General features: G+C 50.0%; 2 protein-coding genes across 4 annotated transcripts in view; one reads left to right on the plus strand and one right to left on the minus strand.

The window, feature by feature from the left end:
• Window positions 1-13,101, plus strand: part of TBXAS1 (thromboxane A synthase 1) — a 150,140-nt gene extending 137,039 nt beyond the window's left edge. For 2 of the 3 annotated variants that reach the window (XM_029234111.1, XM_029234110.1), the window contains 4 exons: window positions 3,365-3,456; window positions 8,179-8,316; window positions 10,207-10,369; window positions 12,753-13,101. In XM_029234111.1, coding sequence (XP_029089944.1) covers window positions 3,365-3,456; window positions 8,179-8,316; window positions 10,207-10,369; window positions 12,753-12,827 — 468 coding nt within the window. In that variant the 3' untranslated portion in view covers window positions 12,828-13,101. Of the gene's footprint in view, window positions 1-3,364; window positions 3,457-8,178; window positions 8,317-10,206; window positions 10,370-11,003; window positions 11,149-12,752 lie in introns of all 3 variants that reach the window. The other variant, XM_029234109.1, reaches the window with a different exon arrangement.
• Window positions 13,102-14,521: 1,420 nt separating this feature from the next.
• The window catches only part of PARP12 (poly(ADP-ribose) polymerase family member 12), a 44,842-nt gene continuing 36,914 nt past the window's right edge, over window positions 14,522-22,449 (minus strand). Inside the window, exons 9-12 of the mRNA XM_029233404.1 lie at window positions 20,092-20,164; window positions 18,183-18,313; window positions 17,152-17,303; window positions 14,522-15,932 (exon numbers count right to left, since the gene is read on the minus strand). Of these exons, the coding sequence (XP_029089237.1) occupies window positions 15,610-15,932; window positions 17,152-17,303; window positions 18,183-18,313; window positions 20,092-20,164 (679 nt within the window). The 3' untranslated portion in view covers window positions 14,522-15,609. The remainder of the gene's footprint in view (window positions 15,933-17,151; window positions 17,304-18,182; window positions 18,314-20,091; window positions 20,165-22,449) is intronic.

The following is a 22,449-nucleotide window of genomic DNA, read 5'->3' on the forward strand; positions in this document are numbered from 1 at the left end:
ACCTAGAGCCTGTGCTCCACAACAAGAGAAGCCACCACAATGAGAAGCCTGCGCGCTGCAACAAAGAGCAGCCCCCGCTTGCCGCAACTAGAGAAAGCCCGCGTGCAGCAACAAAGACCAAACACAGCCAAAAATAAATAAATTTATTAAAAAAACAACAACAGTACATATAAAAGTTCTTCCTATCTTCTTTCATCTCTCAAATTATCACAGTGGTTTTTTAATTTTCTATTTAATACCAGTCTAAGTAAAGAAAACTCTAAATTTTACATTATTAGCACAAATTTTACCACTCATCTCTGGATCATGCAACACCACAGTTTTAAATGTTAAGATCAGAGCATTTAATGCACATGCAGAATCACTGAATTACATAATTTGTATTTCGTGACTCACGGGACAGAAGAGACAAAGACAAACCAAACTATTGATGACTGGAAGGAGGATGAGAGGGTGCGCCAGGCTTCCCCAAGGGGGCTCGCCCTGGGGTGTGGGGACATGGGGTGGGCTGGGAGAGCCCTGCCCTCTCTGGCCAGCCGCCAGGCCCATGAATCCTGGGGCAGTGTCTAGGGAAGCGGAGCCAGGCGTCCCCCCTTCCCACAGTCTCAGCCCCCAACCCACAGTAGGCTGTGACTCTCAGAGATCTTTAAACCTCTGTACCAGGACATGTGTTGTACCCGGACCAGTGGTGGGCAGAGGCTTGCCCGGGCCAACACAGCCATGGTGCTGCCAGCCCGGGGCAGGGACGGTTGACATGTGCCCACCGCGAGATGCTTCAGGGTGAATGCACCCCATTCCTACCCTCTCTGTGCCTGAGCCCAGGCCCCTGTCGGGGGTGACGGGCAACAGTGGTCCAAGGGCAAAGCAGAGACGGGTGGCCGGGCTGGGCCCCAGGCACAGGGGCAAGACAGCAGGCAGCTGAGAACCCATCCTGGGGAGGCGGCCAAAGTGGGACCACTCGTGGGCGAGGCTCCAAGCCCCCAGCGCATGCTCCACGGTCCCCTCAGACTCTACTCCCAAAACACAAATTCAAAGATAATGACGATTAAGAATCTCCAGATGGCAACCCACAGAGCATTAAACCCCAAGCACAGGGCCCCCCTCCTTGGCCACGTGTTCATCGGGCCCGCCCTCGTAGCCTGGGATGGAGATGGAAGTGTAGGGTCGAGAGATAACCCTCTAAAGAAACAGTTCCCAGAAATGAAGATGGAGAATGTTGGAAAAGCCAACTGTTTTCATTTTTGCCCTTCAAATTCGTAAACATTAGACTGCACATGTTCTCTGCAACTGGACTTTTTTTACTCAGTATTTTATGCACATTATTAATGGCCACACTACATTGATGGCTAGACTCTAATAGATTAGCTAAGATATTTACCAGGGACGTCAAACCTCCACGTGTCCTGGCCCCATCACTCTCCCCTCTGCCCCTCCTGTCCCCGCATAAAATACTGTGTATTTTATGCACATCACTAATGGCCACTGGAATAGAGCCTACGCAGGGCAGCCCTGTGGCAGCTACTGCAGGGCTGGCAAGATGGACTTGGCCCCAAGTGCTGCCCCCTGCTGTCCTGAGAGGGGAGGACAGAAGCAAGCCGACCTCCCAAACTGAAGACTCCTCTTTGATTAGCATTAAGTGATTTAGAAAGATGAGGCTGTCACCTATCAGGCAGGTAACTTCACTCAAGCTCTGTTGGAAGTGGGGAGAGAGGATGGGAGTATCTGGGGGAAATCCTTCCTTGCGGAAACTAGCAGAGCAGCTAATAAGCTTCTATAACCCCACCCTAACTCATCCCACTCACATGCGAGCCCACATCTAGCTTCTCAGTTCACCATCACCTCCTCCTCAGGCCATGGGGTGAGGGCCAGAGGGCGACAGGGTCACCCCAGTGGAAGTCGTCGAGGGGATGCTAGGGTTCCCCAACACGGGGTGCTGGAGTTGTGCTTCTCCACACCTTCCTCCCTAGCAGATGCTGGTAAATCAACATTTACCAGCTTTTTACAATCTGATGAGTGAAGACCAAAGCTCATGGTTTTAATTTGTATTTTTCACCATGGCAACTCACATTTGTTCTGTCTTTTGCCTCCTTATTTCCTTTGACCACTTTTCTGATGAGTTTCTTTTCTGACTGATTGATTGTAGCCCTTTGGGTTTTTGTTACCATTGATCCTTTCTAGATGTGGTGATTTTTGTTGTTGTTGCTACTTTACTATTGGTCTTTTAACTTTATGATGTGCCCATTACTACCATGTGACAACCTCTCTGAGCCTCAGTTTCATCATCTAAGAGATGGGAGAACAGCTGTTCCATTGGTTTGCTGGAGCATTAAATTAAGTGTCAACAAAAATAGTCAATAAACAGGGCCATTCCCGGTGGCCCAGTGGTTAAGACTCCACGCTTCCACTACAGGGGGTGCGGGTTTGATCCCTGGTCAGGGAAGTAAGATCCCACATGCCATGTGGCATGGCCAAAAAATATAAATTAAAAAAAAAGAAAAGAATTAATAAACAATCAATAAGAACAGAAAAGAGTTTTATTTGAGCCAAACTGAGAACTAGCCTGGAAGCCCACTTCCCAGATTACTCTGCGAAACTGTTCCAGAGAAGCAGGGTTTTCAGTCCAGTTTTATATCTTCTCAGAACAAGGAACATTAAACAGGTCAGGGTTTCATTTCTTCAAGGTTAAAAAAAAAAAAAAACCCAAAACACAGACCAGCACGTACACAGCAAATCAACATGGCCTTGGCACCTGGGAAGGGAGACTTATCATTGAAGAAGTACAAGCATTGGCGTCCCAGGAAGAGAGGCATTTAATCTCTATTTTTAACATGGACATTCTTTACTTCTGGTCAGTGCGCCCTTTCCTTTAATAATTAAAGCAGATGTACAATGTATGTTTGGTAAGCCACAAACAGGCTATTTTAGTTAGCATAAAATTCAAGTTAACTCACGTATAAGCCAGATTGGCTTTCCTATATCTCAATATGTAAAAATTTCTTTCCTCATAAGGGAGTGTGTACAGTATGTAGCCTGCCAGATCTTCAGCTCTCAATAAACGCTAGCAGTGCACCTGCTACCATTGCTTTATTACAAACTTCTCTGACACTCAAAGGCCCTGCAGTCCCAGGCCTGGCCTGTCCATCTTCAGTGACGGACAGCACTGTGAAACAAGCACAACAGAATGTGCGGAATATTCTGATAGAGTGCTAATCTAACGCAATTCGCATAGTATCACTTTTCATCTTGTGGGTTTCCATTTAAGTCTGTGCAAACATTGGAGCTGGGACTCTAAAGTTAGCGGAAAAGACAGAACACCGTGTGACTCGGTCTAACTCAACATTCTTTGTCACCACCCCTCCATCAGCCGGCCCCTGAGTACCGCCACCTCCAGAAAGGCCTGCCCTACCTGGACATGGTGATTGCAGAGACCTTGAGGATGTACCCACCGGCTTTCAGGTAAGCCTATACCCCAGGGCCCTTGCACCCCAGGACCCCTTCAGCATCACTGTTTGGAGTCCTTGTTAGTCCTCAGTCTGTCACCACCTGGGTTATGAAGAATGCTGGACCCAAGCTCCTGGAGGTCGAGGTCTGAAACTTGGGTTTTTTAATCCCCTGGGGTACTGGACGCCATGCCTGACATAGGGTCACCATAGCAATAAATGTCTGGCCTATATTCCTATATGTTAACCATGTTTTCAAAGCGTCATTGGTCTTTTCTTAACATGACCTTCCTCCCCAACCCAAGTCGAACTCTTTGACCTCCTAGCCCTTAGATGGCTTTTGCTGTTCCCCGGGTCACTTCATCCATTCATTCACCAGCTATTTATTGAGCATCTGCTCTGTGCCCTGCACCGGAAAATCAGCCAAAACAGATAAAATGCCAGCCCTTGCAGTTGATGTTCCAGGGGCAACTTCCAAGGCCTGGGACGCTCCTTCTTATTCTCCAGCACTCCACACCCGTCCCATCCTCAGAGCTCCGATCCAAGACTCACCACTCCAGGAAACCTGGCCAGCCTCACCCGTTCCCTGCCTCTCCTCCCCCAGCACTTTGCATGCTAACTCTACTTCATATTATATTTTTGGATAATTCTCAGCTGCTCTGCAACATTTCACCAGTGTGCAGTCATCCAGTCACACCAACCTGTAAGTGCCTTGAGAGCAGGAATCAGGTCTTCTGCTTCTTTCAAACTCCCCCAAAACAAGATGTTACCGAACCAGGCTGGTTCACCCCACGCACAGCAAGCCAAGTGCTGAGATGCTGAGGTTGTCAGCAGAGAAGAGATACATTCACAAGGCAGCCAAGCGTGGGGACAGGAGAACAAATCTCAGATCTGCCTCCCCGATAGCAAGGGGTGCTGGGTATTTATGGGATAAAGCTGCGGCGTGGTGGGCCCTGGGAGCATGGGAAAAGGTAATGATTGGAGATGAGAAAAAGGTGAGACAATCGTAGTTCTGCTCAGGTGCAGCTAAGCTACAGGCTTCTCCACGGGACCCAAGTTCAGAAAACGCCTGCGTTAGCGCGTTCCGAGGATGGAATTTTGGGCCCTCTGACGTCAAGAGGTCACCAAGCGAACACTCGAGCATGCCCAGTTGGAGGGTCGGTGGTCTTAATCAGTCTTAACTGGCTCAAGCTCCAACTAGACACAGCTGACTCCAAGCTCCTGAAAAACAACTTGGGCAAACATCTTATTGTTTAAGCTACGTGACCCTTGCAGGACACGCAGCTTTTTCTGTAGCAACAATTAAAGCGAGCTTGATCAATGAAGGGAAGTTTCATGGGTCTTCCTGATGAGTACTCTTGGTTTCAGAGGCATCCCATGGAGCACAGGGGTCTTCACTTAGGTCCCCAGGCCCTTAGAGAGTGAAACATTGCCAGATTTCAGGTTCTAGAAACAGAAGCGACACAAAGCATTTAACTGTATATCATAAATTCCACTCTGCGTCTCTAGGAAGTAATGTACCACATAAACCATATGGAGATAACTTTTGCCATTTTAAAAAGAGAAAATGTGGATGATTTGTAGGTATCTCAAAATTATATTCCAAACCAAAAATATCATAGAGAGTGTGGTTGTAGATATTGTCCAAAATGTTCAGACCCAGAGCCAATATAGAGAATTCCTGGGGTGTGAGTCAGATCACATCATCCTCAAGCACACATGGTTTCAGTCTCCTGGTCTGGGAGCAGACAAGGAACGCCAGGGCTCGCCTCATTGCTCTCCTGACGCCAGCATTAAGACCTGATTCCACAGGCCTTCCCCGACGTCTTTAGGAGCCTCAGAGCAAACTGTCATCCAATCTTCGTTTTTGAATGATTTATACCAGCGTCCTTCCAAGGAAACTGCGGGCAGCTGCTATACACGTGAAATTCAAAATAAGACATTCAGTGATAAAATAGAACAAAGGCTGTTTAAAGGAAAGAATCCTTTACAAGACCCCAGAGATGGCAATAACTGGGGTCAGGCTTGGTGGCTGAGACTCCTGGCAGAGAGGGAAACCAGCGAGTTGAACAGTCATACTCTCTAGTGGGAGGAAAGTGTATAAATTGATCAAAGACACATCATTTCCTAGATCTAAACTCAATCAAGAATTCATCACCTGAGACCTGGTATAGATGACATGTTGAGAGACAAAGTCAGCAGTCTCTTCAACACCAAAATTCTGCAGTCAATTCTCCTTCTGACCCTTTATAAACAGCAAAGTGTAAAAGGAAGTCAGTGAAGGCATTGCTCTGGGGAACCAGGATGCTCGTGATCTGAGAGTATCTGGAGGGCAGGACAGGACAGGACAGAAACCAGAGTATCTGGATGAGTTCGTTAAAATTCCCAGTAAAAATATACAGCCAGTTCTCCATAATGACAGAGCGAGTCTAGACATAAAGTCAAGACAGTCTCGGTCCTGCCCTTAGTTTACTGTGTGATCTTGGGTAAGTTCCAGACTGTTCCGGGCTTCTGTTTCCTGTGTGTTCAGAGGGCACACAACACCTGCTCTGCCTACCCCAGAAGTGTTGGGAGAATCAGTGGGACAGTAGATGTAGAAACGCAGTACCCCTGCAGGCAGTGTGCCGTGTAAGGTATGAAGTAAAGAAAAAGAAGCACAGAGCTTAGAGTTGAATGGCCTGACCCCATGTGGCTCCAGTCTCGGGCAAGCCACACTCTCCCTTCCCCATACCTACTCCACTGGTGTTTTTAATCATATCACTCTGCTGACTTCTGTTATCAAACAACAGAAGTGAGAGAGGCAAGTCATCATTATTCTCACCCAGACAAGAGGCCAATTCGTCTTGGCCCTGGGCATAGGATTTGGGGGTGAACACAGCGACAGTGAGAATTTTATTTTATATTTTATTTTACTTTATTATTTTATTTTTTTAAAGATTTTTTTTTACATGGACCATTTTTAAAGTCTTTAGTGAATTTGTTATAATACTGCTTCTGTTTTATGTTTTGGTTTTTTGGCCACGAGGCATGTGTGACCTTAGCTCCCCGACCAGGGATCGAACCCATACCCCGTGCACTGGAAGGCAAAGTCTTAACCATGGACCACCAGGGAAATCCCATTACTTTATTAATTTTTAAAAATATGTATTTATTTGGTTGCACCAGGTCTTAGTTGCAGCAGGCAGGCTCCTTAGCTGTGGCATGCGAACTCTTAGTTGTGGCATGCCTGTGGGATCTAGTTCCCTGACCAGGGTTCGAACCTGGGTCCCCTGCATTGGGAGCACGGAGTCTTAACCACTGCGCCACCAGGGAAGTCCCTACTTTATTATTTTAATCTTAGAAAAATGCTTGGCTTTTCCCAAACACTGACACACTTGACTGACACCTTTATCCATAAAAAACTCAACATGGCCTTTGTGGAAAACATAACAATTCTCACTGAAGTGTTATTAATGTCAATCCAGGAACCCAGGCAGTATAATTCAGCAGATTTTTCTGGCTTTGTATGCAGTCTAGCCAGATAGGAGGCCCAACCACTTACAGAAGGGAAGCCCCCATTTTCCGGCTTTTAGGGGGTCTTGCATCCAGGTCCAAGCTATTTCTGGTAAAGGTGAAAAAGAAGGAAGTCAAAGTATATCCTTATTTGATTGCTCAGAGCTGAGGTTGCACACGTCAGAGCCCCCTGCCTGCTCTGATTTGAGTAAGAGTGTTTTGTGACTTAGCCCCAAGCACAGAATAATTGCATTAGGAGCTTCGGATCTGAATGGGTGTCTCACAGCCCTGGCCTTTCATGTTCCTGATATATTAAAGGCTCATAATAGAGTGATGAATGCTGCAAGGAGCTGCTGGTACTCTTAATTTCTTTTATAAGCAGGAACAGGGTATAACAGTAATTAGTATAATAACTGTATCTCCTCTGAGATATCTAGGGAAGCCGAGTCCTGCAACCTGAGGTAAAAGCCATCCTAGATTGTTTTTAGTTTTTAAAATAATTATTTATATTTACCAAAATGATATGCTTCTACTTAAAAAAAAAAAAAACCTAAGAAATACAGAAGAATCCAAAGAAAAAACTGGCACCCCTGGTACCCTGCCAACCTCCACCCCAGCCCCATCCCTTAGAGGAGGTGATGGAAGAAGTTTACGTATTCTTCCATAAACTTCATGTTCATATGCAAACATATGTAGTCTAGCCTTTTAAAACAAAACATAAATGGGATTATAACATTGCCAGTTGGTAAAATAAACAATCTGACCAAGATGTTTTCCTCCCTAGTAGCAGTTCTCCATAGCGACACAGACAACGAAGGGGAACAGATTTTCAAACCCAAATCTCCTGTAGGTAAAGCGAGGGTGTGTGTGCGGGGAAAGAGGTCCCAGTGGGAATGGGAAGAAGAAGGAGAGGTGGCCAGGGGAATAACCCTACAAAGCCTCCACTTCCAAGGCACCTGTGCACCGCAACACCAGGCATAAAATGGGCTCTTCAGTCTTGATGGGTGGCTGAAGGAAGGAATGGAGGAACCTAGAGACCACAGGGTCCAGAGCAGCATAGGGTTAATGGCCCAGGAAGGGATGGGATGGGGGGTGGGTCACTATCCCGGCCACCCCGGGAAGAAGGCGGACCTTCCTGTCCCCCAACCTCATCCCACACTGCAGGCCTTTGCCCCAGCATGGCCACCCTGGAGCTCCCCCGTCTCTGCTCTGCCTCAAGGCGGGGGTGACCCATGTGTCCCCGCAGGTTCACACGGGAGGCGGCACAGGACTGCGAGGTGCTGGGGCAGCACATCCCCGCAGGCGCCGTGCTGGAGATGGCCGTGGGCGCCCTGCACCATGACCCCGAGCACTGGCCACGCCCGGAGACCTTCGACCCTGAGAGGTGAGTACTGTCCCCTTCAAACAGGCCCTGGGGGATGTGAGTGTGGGGGGATTGGAGGCACCTGCCAGGAGACACAGATTTAGTAAAGGCCCCCAAAAGTCAAAAGTCATGGCAGTGAGACATTTTTTAGGCATAATTTCTAAAGGAAATAATTGTACCATTTTTAAAAGCCCAAAACATAATCCAGAGATTTAGCATTTTCACAGGTAACAAGACATTTTTTTAAAATAAATTTATATTTATTTTTGGCTGCATTGGGTCTTCGTTGCTGCGCACGGGCTTTCTCTAGGTGTGGTGAGCGGGGGCTACTCTTCGGTGCGGTGCAAAGGCTTCTCTCACTGCGGTGGCTTCTCTTGTTGCGGAGCACAGGCTCCAGGCGCGCGGGCTTCAGTAGTTGTGGCACACGGGCTCAGTAGTTGTGGCTCGCGGGCTCTAGAGCGCAGGCTCAGTAGTTGTGGCGCACGGGCTTTGTTGCTCTGCGGCATGTGGGATCTTCCCGGACCAGGACTCGAACCCGTGTCCCCTGCATTGGCAGGCGGATTCTTAACCACGGTACCACCAGGGAAGCCCAACAAGGCAATTTCAAATGGGTGTCCACTATTTGTTCCAAGAAACAAGGACACATTTCAGGAATGCATTAAGAAGTAGCAGAATGTTGTTTCCTTTTTTAAAACGTAATGCCTGTTCCAATACAAGAGCATCAACAATTTCTCCAGGAATTCATGAGAACCAGCTACCCTAACATGGTAGACCTGGATCCTCTCTCCTGTCCCCTGCATGGATTTGGTCCATTGTCTAGATTTCATTTCTAGACTCCCAATTTAAAGTGTCTGAGCAGGCATCTACACCCCCTCCTCATCAGAGTCGACGGATATCGCTTCCTGGCAAATGGGGGGGCTAGCCAGCCTGCAGCTCTGTTCCCACCGTTAGTGGCTCCAGCTTCCTGTTAATGCGGCCCCAACTCTACAACCTGGTCCCTGGGAAACCATGGGCAGTGGGACCCAGATAAATAACATTCTGCTGCCCAGCAGCTCCTGGAATTACGGTAAATATCAAGAAACATAAACAGCAGCTGCAAGGCTTGCAGCATCACCTTTGAAAACAAAAAGTGCATTAATATGATGTTGAAAAGGCGGGTCAAGGGCTTCTTGGGCCCATGAAGTCCAGAGATAGTAAGAAGGGAGCTGTGGTTGTCACGTAGCGTTACTGTCACAGAACACACGTGGCAAATGCTGTCTCCTGGGAGCAGATACGGCAATTCATTCTGAAGAAGAGCTTCCAGTGGGTCAAATACTGCCACCCCCAGTGGTTCAAGTTTCAGTGTTTAAACCAGAAAGGTGAGTGTGGGCAGGGAGACAGCTGCCCGGCATGGCATCAAGAGACAAACTGGCAGGACATGGCCTCCAGAGGGGTCTGGTGCCCAGGGACTCTGCTTAGGAAGGGGATGCCGGCCAGCCAGTGTCACCCTCTGGCCACTGGGGAAGTTGGAGCCATGGGTGAAGCGAGAGCTGTGGTTTCTTTGAGACTTTCATCCTGGATTCTAGTGAGCCTGCAAAGCTCATTAACAACACAGTGAATTCACCAGGAGAGGCAGAGAGGGCAATGCTGACGATCCAGGTGATTCTACTAATTCAGCGGTGCCTTTGGGGCTTTGCAGGACAGGAGGAGGGGAGCCGGACTGGAGCACATGGATGAGTGGCCACCAGCTCCAAAGCCTTAGGGACTGACCGGTCCAGGAAAAAACAGGATCCTGTAGACCGAGGTGGGGTTTAGGCCTCATGTGGTGGGAGCGTGGCCTCAGATGATGTGGTCCCTCAGCCAGAGCCAGTGGCTGAAGCCCCAGGAAGGGAGGTGGTGACCCAGGCCAACGCTGACCGTGCTGCCCCGTAGGTTCACAGCCGAGGCCCGGCAGCACCAGCGGCCCTTCACGTACCTGCCGTTCGGGGCAGGTCCCCGGAGCTGCCTCGGGGTGAGACTGGGGCTCTTGGAGGTCAAGCTGACGCTGCTCCATGTCCTGCGCAAGTTCCGGTTCGAAGCCTGTCCCGAGACTCAGGTGAGCCCTGCTGCTCCGGGCACAAGGGGTACCCACCCCAGTTCGCTGATGCCTGCGGTGGCTTCCCTGCTTTGCGTGAGCTGGGGCAAGTTCCTTAAGCTCTCTGGGTCTCAGTTCCTTGATCTGTAAAAGGAAGTAGCAGTAGCAGAAGTAGCACACCTCCTCCCTCTTCTTGTGGGGTGAGGATTGAATCAATCGTAAGTGCTCAGATAAGCTCCTGGCACATAACCTGAGTCTGTGTTATCTATTATCATTCTTGTCCTCTGTACAGCAAGGCTGGGCCTCACCATGCTGTAGCTCTCCCCTCTTCAGCAAAGAGAACCCAGTAACCCTGCAGAGTAAATTATATGATTCCCATTCTTCAGATGAGGAGCTAAAATAAAGCTCAGAGAGGTTAATAACTTGCCTGACATCACACAGTTGGACTGCACACTCCTTGAGATCAGGGACCAAAAGACTGTCCTATTCATTGTTGGAGGCTCCAGCACCCAGCTTCAGGCCAGGCATGTGGCAGGTGCCCACTCAGTCATTCAACAAACACTGATGAACAAAGGAATGAATCGCCGGAGAGTGAAGAAATTGAGGTTCAAACCAGATCTCACTCACTCTCAAGCCCTCCCTCTTTCCTCTACAGGTAGCAGCCTCTCTGCACAGTATCAGCTCTCCCCACACAACCCGAACAGTGCTGTCCTCTGTGCCTATTCACTACCCCTCAGCACGGCTGCAGACCTGGACAGGAGGGAGTAAGGGGACAGATAATAAGGACACGATGACAGATGGTAACAACATCTAGATTCAGAGAGTGGCATTGCCTCTGACAAACAGGGAGACTGGGGCGAGCTGCCGGCTGGGGAGGAATAATGAGCTGGGTTGAAATACAAAAGGCTGAGGAACTGTATGTGATGATGTCCATAAAGGTCTGATGGTTAAGGCTGGAGGGAGGGAGGGAGGGGCAAATTGGGAGCAGAGAGCCAAATCAAGATGAAGGAGCAGAAGAGAGCAGGCCCCTGCCTGCCTTAGGCATTCCATGGGTACAGGACTTTCTCTGAGGGTTTGTCTCATTTACCCTTGATCTTGACATACAGCAGCCAGACCAATGTCCCAGAACACTGCTTATGCCTGGCACTCCCCCAGCTCAAGATCCAGCCCTGAGTCCCAAGCCTGCTGGGTCCAGGGAGAACTCTGAGCTCACTTTGCCTTCCCCACCCCAACTTCCCACTCCAAGAGCCTCCCACCCACTCCTCCCTGCCTGCTCAGTCTGTTGCTCCTTCTGGAATGCCATCCCTCCCCCTTCCCCACCCCCAGTCTAATCCCATCCTCCAAGTCCTTTGGTGTTCCCTCAAATCCCGAAGTGGTCCCTGAGAAGCCCTGCTCACAGGGCATCTCCTATTCCCAGCCCCACCCCAGGCACCAGTTCCTCCAGGAAGCCCTCCCTGACTTTGCCAGCCACAACAGACCTCTGCTTTCTTTTTGAAGTCCAATGGTGTTTCAAGTGTGCCTATAACTGTCTGATACTGTAGCCACTAGCCACGTGTGGCTATTTATATGTTAATAAATCAAATCAAATAAAAAATTCTGCCCCCATTTGCATTAACCCCACTTCAAGCATCCAGCAGCCACATGTACTAGTGGCTACCGTACGAGATAGGGCAGGTCTAGATCGTCTTGTTTCTTGAGCATGTAACTGGTCTCCCATCTGAACTCTCAAAGACATCTGAAAGCCCACCAGGCCCCAGCACTAGGGCCTCGTGACCCTTCTTTCCTTTAAAGGTTTCATGGTAGCCACTGAACAGTCCTTTTACACGCAGCTCAAGAGGACGCCCTGCTTCTTGAGTTATTCTGTGGCTTTTCTTCCAAGTCCTCCATTGGTCTGCCTAAGCTGGACATAAGGAAAGCCTTCTGAATGGCAGCGGGCCTTCAGCAGGGAGCTCTCCCCAAGCCCCTGGGGAGTGGCCTACTCAGTTCCTGGCTGGGCCCCAGGGTGAGAGACGAGGGGAGATGAAGGTCTGAGGCTTTGCTCACCACTTTCCAGTCATGTGCCCTTGGGCAGGTCGCCTGGCCTCTCTGAACCTCCCATTTCTTCATTTGCAAAGTGAGCTGCTCCCTCCTTAGGCAGGCTTATTAGAAGGATAAATGTGGGACCCCTCCCCTGCGGTATTTTATTAACACGGGAAAGGTGGTGAGCCGCCGTCCAACACCCGGCCCAAGACACAGCTCTGCTGCTTCTCAAGGTCCCCCTGGGGAAGCTGCTTTGCTCACTCCCAGCCTGCCGGCCCTCAGCCCTCAGCCGAATTCCCACAACCCTGCTTCACGGCCCGTTCTGAGGAAGTTTTCCTGTCGATAGGATTAACTATGACAAATATCTTAATTTCCTCTATTTTAGGTACCGCTGCAGCTAGAATCCAAATCTGCCCTAGGTCCAAAAAATGGCGTCTACATCAGGATTGTCTCCCGCTGACAAAGTCGTGACCAGCCCTAATTCAAAGAAAACCCTCATGTGGAAATTCAGGTTTTTGGAAAGACATCACCGAAGCAACTGAAAGCGTGCCTGGCATATGAGTATAAAAGAGGCCATTTACGTAACATTTCCTAACTGCTTAATAAATGTTTGTTGCACTTAGTTTTGACTTTGCCAATAGTGTTTGAGCAACGGATCCACCTCTCTCAATCAGGGATTGCTGATAAATGAGTGAAAACGTAGTTTTGACAAAATGATTGAGTACTTGGGGTTTTTAAAGAAGTTCTGGCCTCAGGATGGAAGGAATCGATAGGGCAGGGGACACATGGATGCTCAGGTGAGTGGTCCTGACGGCCCCAGCTCGGGGGCCTTTTCAGCGTCTGGTTCATTTAACTTAGAGAATAACATTCGTCAGAAGCTCAACTTCAAACGTGGTTCAAATGCTTTATCATGCCTCGATTTTCCTAGGTAGGCTACTACTAACTTTGTAAGTTTAATGTGCAGAAAAGTGATAGAGGCTGAAGTGTACTTTTTCTTTTAAAGAACATCCTATCTTAATTTTGATCAAATAATCAAAATACAGAGGTGAATTTTAGTAAAAGTAAATATTGTGTTGCTGAGAAGCTCAAATGCAACAAAGAACTTGCAAACTGAATCCCGGATCTGCCACCAGCAGCCTGTGATCATGGCTGCTGCTCTTGCCACCTCTGTGCCTCTGTTTCCTCACCTGTAAAACAAGGCTGCTGACCCAGGTCACAGCGCCCTCCTCTACTTAACATCCGAACAGTGCAAAGGGGCTGATGTTGTATAAATAACAGAGCAGGGACCCGCAATCAAGGCTGGGCTACCCAGGCTGAGCCACCTTTACGAAGTGCAGGCTGTTGCAGGAGAGCTGGGAGAAGGGGTCTCCCGTACCCACAGCTGCGAGCAGCTGCTTCTGCTGTTGCCCTCCCTGCGTCCAGCACGCCATGCTTCCCCAGATCGCTCCCCTGGAGACTCCCCTCTCAGAATATAAAAGAGGCCAGCCTCACGACTCTGTTGTCAATCTCACACAGTCTCACAGACACACACACACACGTTTGCTCTGGATCCCACTACCTCTTTGCATGAAAATTCTGAGGTCTTTTTGACTTCCCATCACAATGCCCACCCCCTCCAGTGCCCACAGGAACAGCTGCCCCATGCTCCCACCCACAACTGAGCTACGTGTACCCCATCCCTTTCTCAAACGTCCAGTCCAGGTATTTGCCAATGTGCTTTCTTCAAAGGTCAGCAAGTGCAGAGCCCTCGGCAGTCTTCACAGTGCACCCGACTTCCCTGGAGCGTTTCATCATCTCCCGCCCCAGGTTTCCCCTTGCCACTCTCCTCACCCACACTCCCAGACGGACCACTCTTGCTGCTTCCCACTACCCAGCTCCCAGCAGCCTTGGATCTGAGAACTACAGGCAGAGGCATCATGTGGAGACTGGACACACTGTATCAGGAGGCTGGGGAATGGGAAGGAAGGGTGCAGGTGAGGAGAGGGACACCTTGCTGAGGACTGAACCTGAGGCCAATGGGACCAGCCATGCAGGAGGAAGCAGATGGCCTTATGAGGTGGAGCCATCCTGCCGGCCCCTCCACCGCCCAGCAGAGACCCCTACCAACCACCGTGTGTGGAGGACACAAGAACACACCACCTGCTCCGTGTCCACAACACAGTGCACAATAGTGGATCTGGGTTTTGTGGGGCTTGAAAGCTGAGTTCAGGGAAAGAAAAAAAACAAATATGTAACTTGCAAATTTAACCAAAATGTATGATCACGCAGGCCATACAGCAGGGGTCCCTCCTCAGGCTGTGGAAAGGGTCCCAGCAAATGAGGGGCCATGAACCTTTAGCTTCATTGGCTGCATGATACATCCACACACAGCCTCCTCAAGGCCAGTAACGGGGGCTGTTATATCCCGACCCCCAGAAAAGTGCCTGTACACAGCAGGCGCTCAATAAACAGACACTGAAGAATGAGCTCCAGCCATCACCCACGTCAGATAAATATTCTTTTATTCCTGGACTCTGCTGTGACGCTGCAGCACAGGTATGCAGATCTCATGGGGACATAAAACCCTTATTCACAGGGTGCTTGGTGCAGAGGCACCTGCCAGGGTGAGTGCACTTCCTGGGTGATGGTGACTGCTGCTAGGACTAAGGGAGACCGACAAGGACTCAGTGACACCACACAGTAGCCATGGTCCTAACAACATGATATATGGGCCAATTTCAAGGCTGGAAGCCCAGGAGAAGCAGCAGAAGAGCCGCCTAGATTAGAGACACAGCAATGGACACAATGACTGTGCCTCACCAGGCCCACAGCCCAGGATTTCCTGCACCAACGGCTGCTGTGTCATTCGGACAAAAACAAAACCAGGTGCCACCAAGACCCTGAAAAACCAAACCACTGAAGAGACAGAAACTCTTGAAAATTAAAACCAATCGATAAAACAGTGTCTGGAAACTCTGTGCCTGGGGCCAATCTGCAGCAAAGTCAACAAAGAGTAAAAAACAAAACTTTAACACCTGAGTAAAAAGCAATAATGGGTTCACCTACAATCACTACTGGCTAGTCCAAAAGTGACTTAAAAGTGAAAATATTATCAGCCAGAGATTAAGAACGTAACTTCATCACGAAGTCAATGTTAAACGAACAGCTCATTAAAACATTTTTGTTTAAAAAAAAAACAACTTTCCCTAATAGCTATTTCAAGTAAGATCAGCCAGAAAGGCATAAAACCATTGGGGTGCTCACTACCGAACACCGAAGAAGGACGCAAAGGTGAACAGGCCGGTGGTGGCGGCAGTGGGCCCAGGGGAGTCGGTGTACTGGATGACGTACTCCGGGTAGGCCTGGTGCTTCTCGAAGACCACGAAGATGGAGGGGTCAGACACGCGGTTCACGCAGCTGTCGTACAAGACGTCGCCCTGGCCCTCCTTCGCCGGGGGACGGACGAAGCTGGCGTTGCCTCGGACGAATTCACCCACCAGCACCCGAGCCAGGAACATCGTGTGGGACTTGGTGTCAGTTTTGCTGTAGTGGTGGGAATACGCGGCGTCCCGGGCAAAGTAGCTCCCTGCAAGGACACCAGGGCTGGGCTGGGCACCGGGGGACAGCCCGCGGCCGGAAGAGGCACGCCAGTGTCCTGCAACCCGGGTGAGGCCAGTGGCCTCTGCCCTCCCTCAGCTCCCGTCTTTCCAGCTTCTCCCTTGTAAGGAGCATCAGAGGGGTCACCAAACTCTGAGACAGAAAACTCCTTTCAAGTTAAGACCTGTCACTCAAATCCTAAAGGTCTCTGGACACCTCATTACTGAGCCCCCATCCCCCGCCCAGAACCTCCGTCTCCCGAGCCATAAAACAGGGCTGTCGGGCCCGTCCTCCCAGGGCTGGTGTGGAACGTGGCTGAGACCCCACACAAGGAGCACGGGGCAGACACCGGCAGCCCAACGTACAGATTCACGAGCCCTGTCGAATGGGGGCCTGAGCTGGAAGCTGCGCCTACATATGCAGGTTCACAGCCGCCACTGGCTCTTGTGCACCTCGACCCCGCAGCCGTCAGCACGCAGGACGGACGCTAACGGGTGGACTCGGCAGAGGGGATGCTGACTGCAGATCGCACCACCACGAGACTCTCTCCATCTAGTAACCGTGTCGTGGTTACAGAAGAGAATGTTCTTGTTCTTAGGAGGTGTTACGGGGTGAAGGGGTATGATGTATGCCGCCTACTCCCAAATGGTTCAGAAATAAGGGAAGGGGCAATAAAGCCAACGTGAAAAGTGTTAAAGCTGATGAACTAGGTAAAATTTACATGGGAGGTTGCTTTTTTTAATATTATTCTTGCACCTTTCCTGTGAGTTTGAAATTATTTTCAAACAAAGTTTAAAAATAACTAAGAGACAGGAAAACCGGGAGCTCACATTATAGTAAGAATGACATATTTACATGAGCGTATCTGAGCATTCAGATTTCTACTCTAAGAAAACAGCACAGGCAGGTGGGGACCTGACTCAGGGCTGGGAAGGGTCCCACAGGGATGCAGACCCATTTCCCAGTGAAGCCAAACCACAGCCTAAGCAGGGCCACCGCTGCTCAAACCCTGGGCCAGGCCTAAGGCTGCACACAGGGGAATGAGAGTAAGGTCCTGGGCACCCCACATCCTGGCCAGTGCTGAGTCTGAACCGCTGGTGCAGCTCATGCTGGTTCCCCCCACGCCATCAATTTGCTCTAAAGTGGTTTCCGAGCCCTGGACAGCAAGGCAAAGAGGGTTCTGCCAGCAGAGGCCGCCTCGCACTTACCCTTGCCGTAGGAAGTACCATGAAGACCACTGACCCGCCAGTCAAAGTTCTGCTGGCAGATGGCGTCAACGAAACCGGTGCTGGTGCCGTGGAACAGCTGCCTCTCATCCACCGTCTTCCCGCCGTTTCTCTTCTGCATCTGCTCCTTCTGCCTAGAATCACGGGAGTGAACGTGTGCCGGCGGCAGAGAATGCCGGCCACCAAACACAGGCCACCCGGCCCAAGAAACACGTTTTATTAGATGTGTCGTGAGACCAGGAGCCACAGGTCCATGAGACTCCAGCCATGGGCCAGGGGCCAGAAAAGGCGAGAGCAGGGCCTGGGTGAGAGCAGACGGAAGCCTTCCCTCCAGGGCTCCAGGCCTGCACTGCTCCATGAACCCCCAAAGCAGACAGACCAGCCCTTGGAAGGCAAGTGTGCTTCCTCCCACCACCCTGCTTCCGCCTGGAGCTTAGCCAGGGGAGCTGGAAGATGCTGGCTGGGGGTGGGAGGGGGGGCCTCCTTCTCCCTCTCCTGTAAGTTACCTTGATCTCATCACTGGAACCAGAGTTCAGATTACACTGCTCCAACCTCTTGTGGGGAAGGTCAGCAGGAGCCCAGGCTCACTGCGGTGACCTGATGTGGGCTCCTCCCCACACAAACAAGTGCCTGAGAACATGCCAGTCCTCAGGCACAAGAAGGAGGCCCCTGCTCTCTGGCTGCCAGGACAGCAGCTTTACACTCCCCAGGGTGCGGGTGGCTTATTCGGACCCGTCCCCTGTTGGTCTTCAGGGAGGCCAAAGGCACTAGTGCAGGAGCCAGCTCTGTCTCTAGGGAAGCCGCAGCCTCCCATCTCCCTGGAGGAACATGCCAGCACTGAGCTTGTACGGATGAGGAGGTGGACAGGAGAGGGAAACAGCTCCTGATCCCAGCAGCACTGGACAAACAGAAGCTGCTTTCTCGGATTGTCCCTGCAGCCCAGGGCATGTCTGGTAAGCAGCTGGCTGAGGGGACAGAGGCACCAGCCCACCAAGAGCGAGCCCCCAACGCACCACTGGTAGACTTCCCAGAGGGCCACGTTCTGGACCCGCTCAATCTTCTGAACGTAGTAGAGAGGCATTGTATGGGTGAAGAGTTTCCAGATCTTTCGAAACTCCTCTGAGGACGAAGGGAGGGCGATCCTCTGTAAGGGGCAAATATTTTTACTCTCTTATCATCAAAGTGTAGAATATACATCTCTTCCCAAGGCTGCTCATGAAATGCCAGAACCACAGGCAAACCCAGACGGCGTCTACCACGCTCCCCTTTACTTCAAGGGGCAGTCTCTGCAGGCTCCGGATGCATGCTATTTGTGGTCACTTCTCTCCTCTCCACTGTGAAGCCAGCCTAAAGGACAGGCAGGCAATGCTATGTGAGTACCACCCTGGCTGCCCCCAGCACACCCCTGCTCTTCTTCTGACCCCACACAGGGCCGACTACAGAGTCGACAAGACCACGGAGCTGGTGCCAACAGATGTGGAACACACACATCTGGCAGAGAAGGGGCAAACCCTGCCACAGGCAGCAATGCTGCGCGAGCCCCACACACGGCGAGCACTGAGCGAGAGGCCAGGCTGGCAGACAGCACACAGCAGCCCAGGAACTCAGCAAGACCCGCGGGCGCCCCTCCCTCCCAGCTGAGCCCGCCCTTCCCTTAGCGTCTGGCTCTGGGAAGCAACACTCCTGATGAGCCCAGAGGGGTCCCTGACTCACAGCCCCCAACTGTCTCACAGAGTGACAAGCCACAAATCCCTGCCCTTGCAGCCTGGACCCCAAGCAGCCTCCCTGTTCCTGGCTCCACAGTGCCTGGCCCAGTGACAGCCTGACCCGGGATCACCGTCCTCCCCCACCGAGTGCAGCCGTATAATAACCACCTCACCCCGCAAAGATCCTAAATGATCAGGACTCTGTGTAAACATCCATGGGTCTCTGCAACCCAAAATCTGACTTTGGTTTCCTTGCTCCCATCTCACTAGATGCCACCAAACCCTCTCCCTCAAGCCCTGCCCTCCCAGCCTGGAGCCTGGCAAGGACTCCCGCACCTATCATGGCCTGCAGCTCGGCCCCCTGACCAGGACACTCCACAGCTCGGCCCTGACCTCCATCTCCTGTCCCCCAGCCCCCACCTATGCACGCCCTCCACCCGAGACACTCCGTGTCCTGACTTGGGTTCCTTCCCCAGCCAGTTCCCATCAACTGGCGTGTCCTTCCCCACCCTCTGCCTGTGTAAGCGCCAGCCATCATTAGGTGTGGACCCGGTGACACCTTCCTTGATCCCTGAAATACAGTCGCCTGGTCCCCTGATGGCCGAGCACTGTCTGAAAGTTGCCCAGCCCTCCACACGTCCTGCCAGGGCTGCTGGTGTCTGGGTGTGTTTGTGCGACTCCCAGGCGCATGCTGGAAAAACCAGTCTGCACAGTGCCTGCCAGGTCAGAGGCCAGTCAGGGTGCTCCATGTACATGGGGCGTCATCGGACACCGGCCTGAGCTCTCTACTCAACTCAGCGTGGCGCCCACTGCAACTCGCTGAATAGACTGTTCCTTCTCTCATCTTCTAGTAAGTTCCTAGCACCTCCCAACAGCAACTCCCCTTCTAGATGGTCCTCATCACACCAAACCTTCTGCTGGCTTCTTTCCCTTTTCTTGCTTAGTAAAACTTTTATTAGCTAAGCAGCTCTTAAGCTCCTTATTTATGCCCTTCCTAGAAAATTTCCAGTTCGTCATCCTCCCTCCACCATACATCCTCTCCCCTCAAGCCATGGCCACCTCCTGGGTAGTCATCTAGCCGTAAAATCCCCAAGATCTGAAAGAAACCAAACCTCGCACGCACCTCTCAGCGGCGGAGGACACAGCGTGGTCCACTCACACTCACCTGTGTCTAAGGACACCTCCTCCCCAGCCTGGGGCAGTGCCAGTCTCATACCTTAAAGCCGGTGTCCGACAGGGCCAAGTGGTCCCAATGCTCAGGGATGCTCTTTAGGCTTTGGGAATTGACGCTGTTACAAAATGTAAAGAGAAACACTTAGTTTGTCCTTAGACATAAGTAGGTTTCCCAGAGGTGCCTCCAGCAGCCGAGGCCATCAGTCTTGAGCGTCAGCATATGGTTCTGTAAAAGCAGGGAGGAGGCGAGGAAGCACATAACCACACTCTCCACCACGTAACAGCACTTCCATCTTTGCCGATGTGGTCAAAACCAAAACCAAACCCAAAACCAATCAGGCACGAGGGATCCATTTCTCACCTGCATCCCAACTCCAACACATAAGGGACTGAGCATATGACTAAAGCAGCACACCCAAACCCTCATCCATGATTCTGAAATTCAAAGAGCCCTGAAACTTTCATTAAAAACAGCCTCAATGGGACTTCCCTGGTGACACAGTGGTTAAGAATCTGCCTGCCAATACAGGGGACACGGGTTCGAGCCCTGGTCCGGAAAGATCGCACATGCCGCGGAGCAACTAAGCCCGTGCGCCACAACTACTGAGCCTGCGTTCTAGAGCCCGCGAGCCACAACTACTGAAGCCCGCGCACCACAACTACTGAGCCCGCACGCCACAACTACTGAAGCCTGTGTGCCTAGAGCCCGTGCTCCACGACAAGAGAAGCCAGAACAATGAGAAGCCTGTGCACCTCAACAAAGAGTAGTCCTGCTTGCCGCAACTAGAGAAAGCCCGCGCACAGCGAAGACCCAATGCAGCCAAAAATAAATTAAATTAAAAATAAATTAAAAATGCTGTGAATTCAGAACACAATAAAAAAAATTTAAAAACCCAACAGTCTCAATGAAACTAACACAACCTTGTAAATCAACTATACTCCAATAAAAAACAAATTAATTAAAAAAAACAGCCTCCATGATGTATAATTGGCAAATAAAACAGTTTTTAAAACATAAAATTGATGTCAAAATTCATTTGGCAGTAGAAATTTGACTTGAACTGCTAAGAGGCTACTTGTGGTCTATATATATTTCCTTCTTAAAGTGACTATGCATTTTTTACTGCAAAAAATATTAGCATATTTAATTGCATATGTCACATAATACAAAGCAGCACATGCTCTTTCTAAAAATGAAATAAAAACCCATTTCTAAAAAACAGATGGCCCAAAGGATTTAGAAATAAGGACTGTGAAACTCTAACTCCAAATCATTCCTATTCAGTTTCAGAATGCTGTTCTTCCTACAACAGATCTACCTTCTGTTTCTGCTGGCATGAGACGTGTACCTTCATCCTGAGCCTCAAAGAACTCCCACAAATAACTTTCCTAGGAAAATGGCACAGTTTAAAAATAACTAAAGAAAAGGTCCCACAAGCAAGAATCAACCAGAAACAGACCCATGAAGACTGAAGATGCTGAATTACCAGGGAGATTACAAAACAACTATTCTTTCTATGTTTAAAGAAATAAAAGACAAACTTTAAAACATATGCAAGGTGAAGTAAGTCAGAAAAAGAAAAACAAATACTGTATGTTAACACATATATATGGAATCTAAAAAAAAAAAAAAAAGAATGGTACTGATGAATCTAGTGGCAGGGCAGGAATAAAGACGTAGACATAGAGAATGGACTTGAGGACGTGGGGGAGGAGGGGGAAGCTGGGGTGAAGTGAAAGTAGCATCAATATACGTACACTACCGAATGTAAAATATTAGCTAGTGGGGAGCAGCAGCACAGCACAGGGAGATCAGCTCGGTGCTCTGCGATGACCTAGAGACGTGGGATAGGGAGGGTGGGAGGGAGCCTCAATAGGGAGGGGCTATGGGGACATGTGTATGCATTATGACTGACTCACTTCATTGTACAACAGAAACTAACACAGTATTGTGAAGCAATTATATTCCAATAAATATCTATTAAAATAAATCATATGCAAGGAACAGAAAACTGTTAAAAAGACCTGGAGGGTCTGAAAAGAAAAAAAAACAAACAGAACTTGTAGAAATGAAAATACAATCCCTGAAGAATAAGTTCAATGGACAGGCTTACTAGCAGATGAGATGACCTAAAGAGAGGGTGAGCGAGCTGAAAGGTAGGGGCAGTGAAATTATTCAGAATGTGGCGCAGAGCAGGAAGGAGACAAAACAAGGCAGGGAAGAAGCCAAGACACGGAGAGCAGAGTGAAAAGGCCTGAACCTGGTCAGAGCCAAACTGAATCTCCAAAAAGAGAGTAGCTAGAACAGCATGGAGGCAATTTTCAAATAGAACTAATGAGACAAACCAACCTACAGACTTAAGAAGCAGAAAGGATCTCAAACAGGACAAATAAAAACACA

This window comes from Monodon monoceros, unplaced genomic scaffold (assembly GCF_005190385.1).
Source record: "Monodon monoceros isolate NGI ecotype Baffin Bay Population unplaced genomic scaffold, NGI_Narwhal_1 Super_Scaffold_2, whole genome shotgun sequence".
Classification (NCBI taxonomy): domain Eukaryota; kingdom Metazoa; phylum Chordata; class Mammalia; order Artiodactyla; family Monodontidae; genus Monodon; species Monodon monoceros.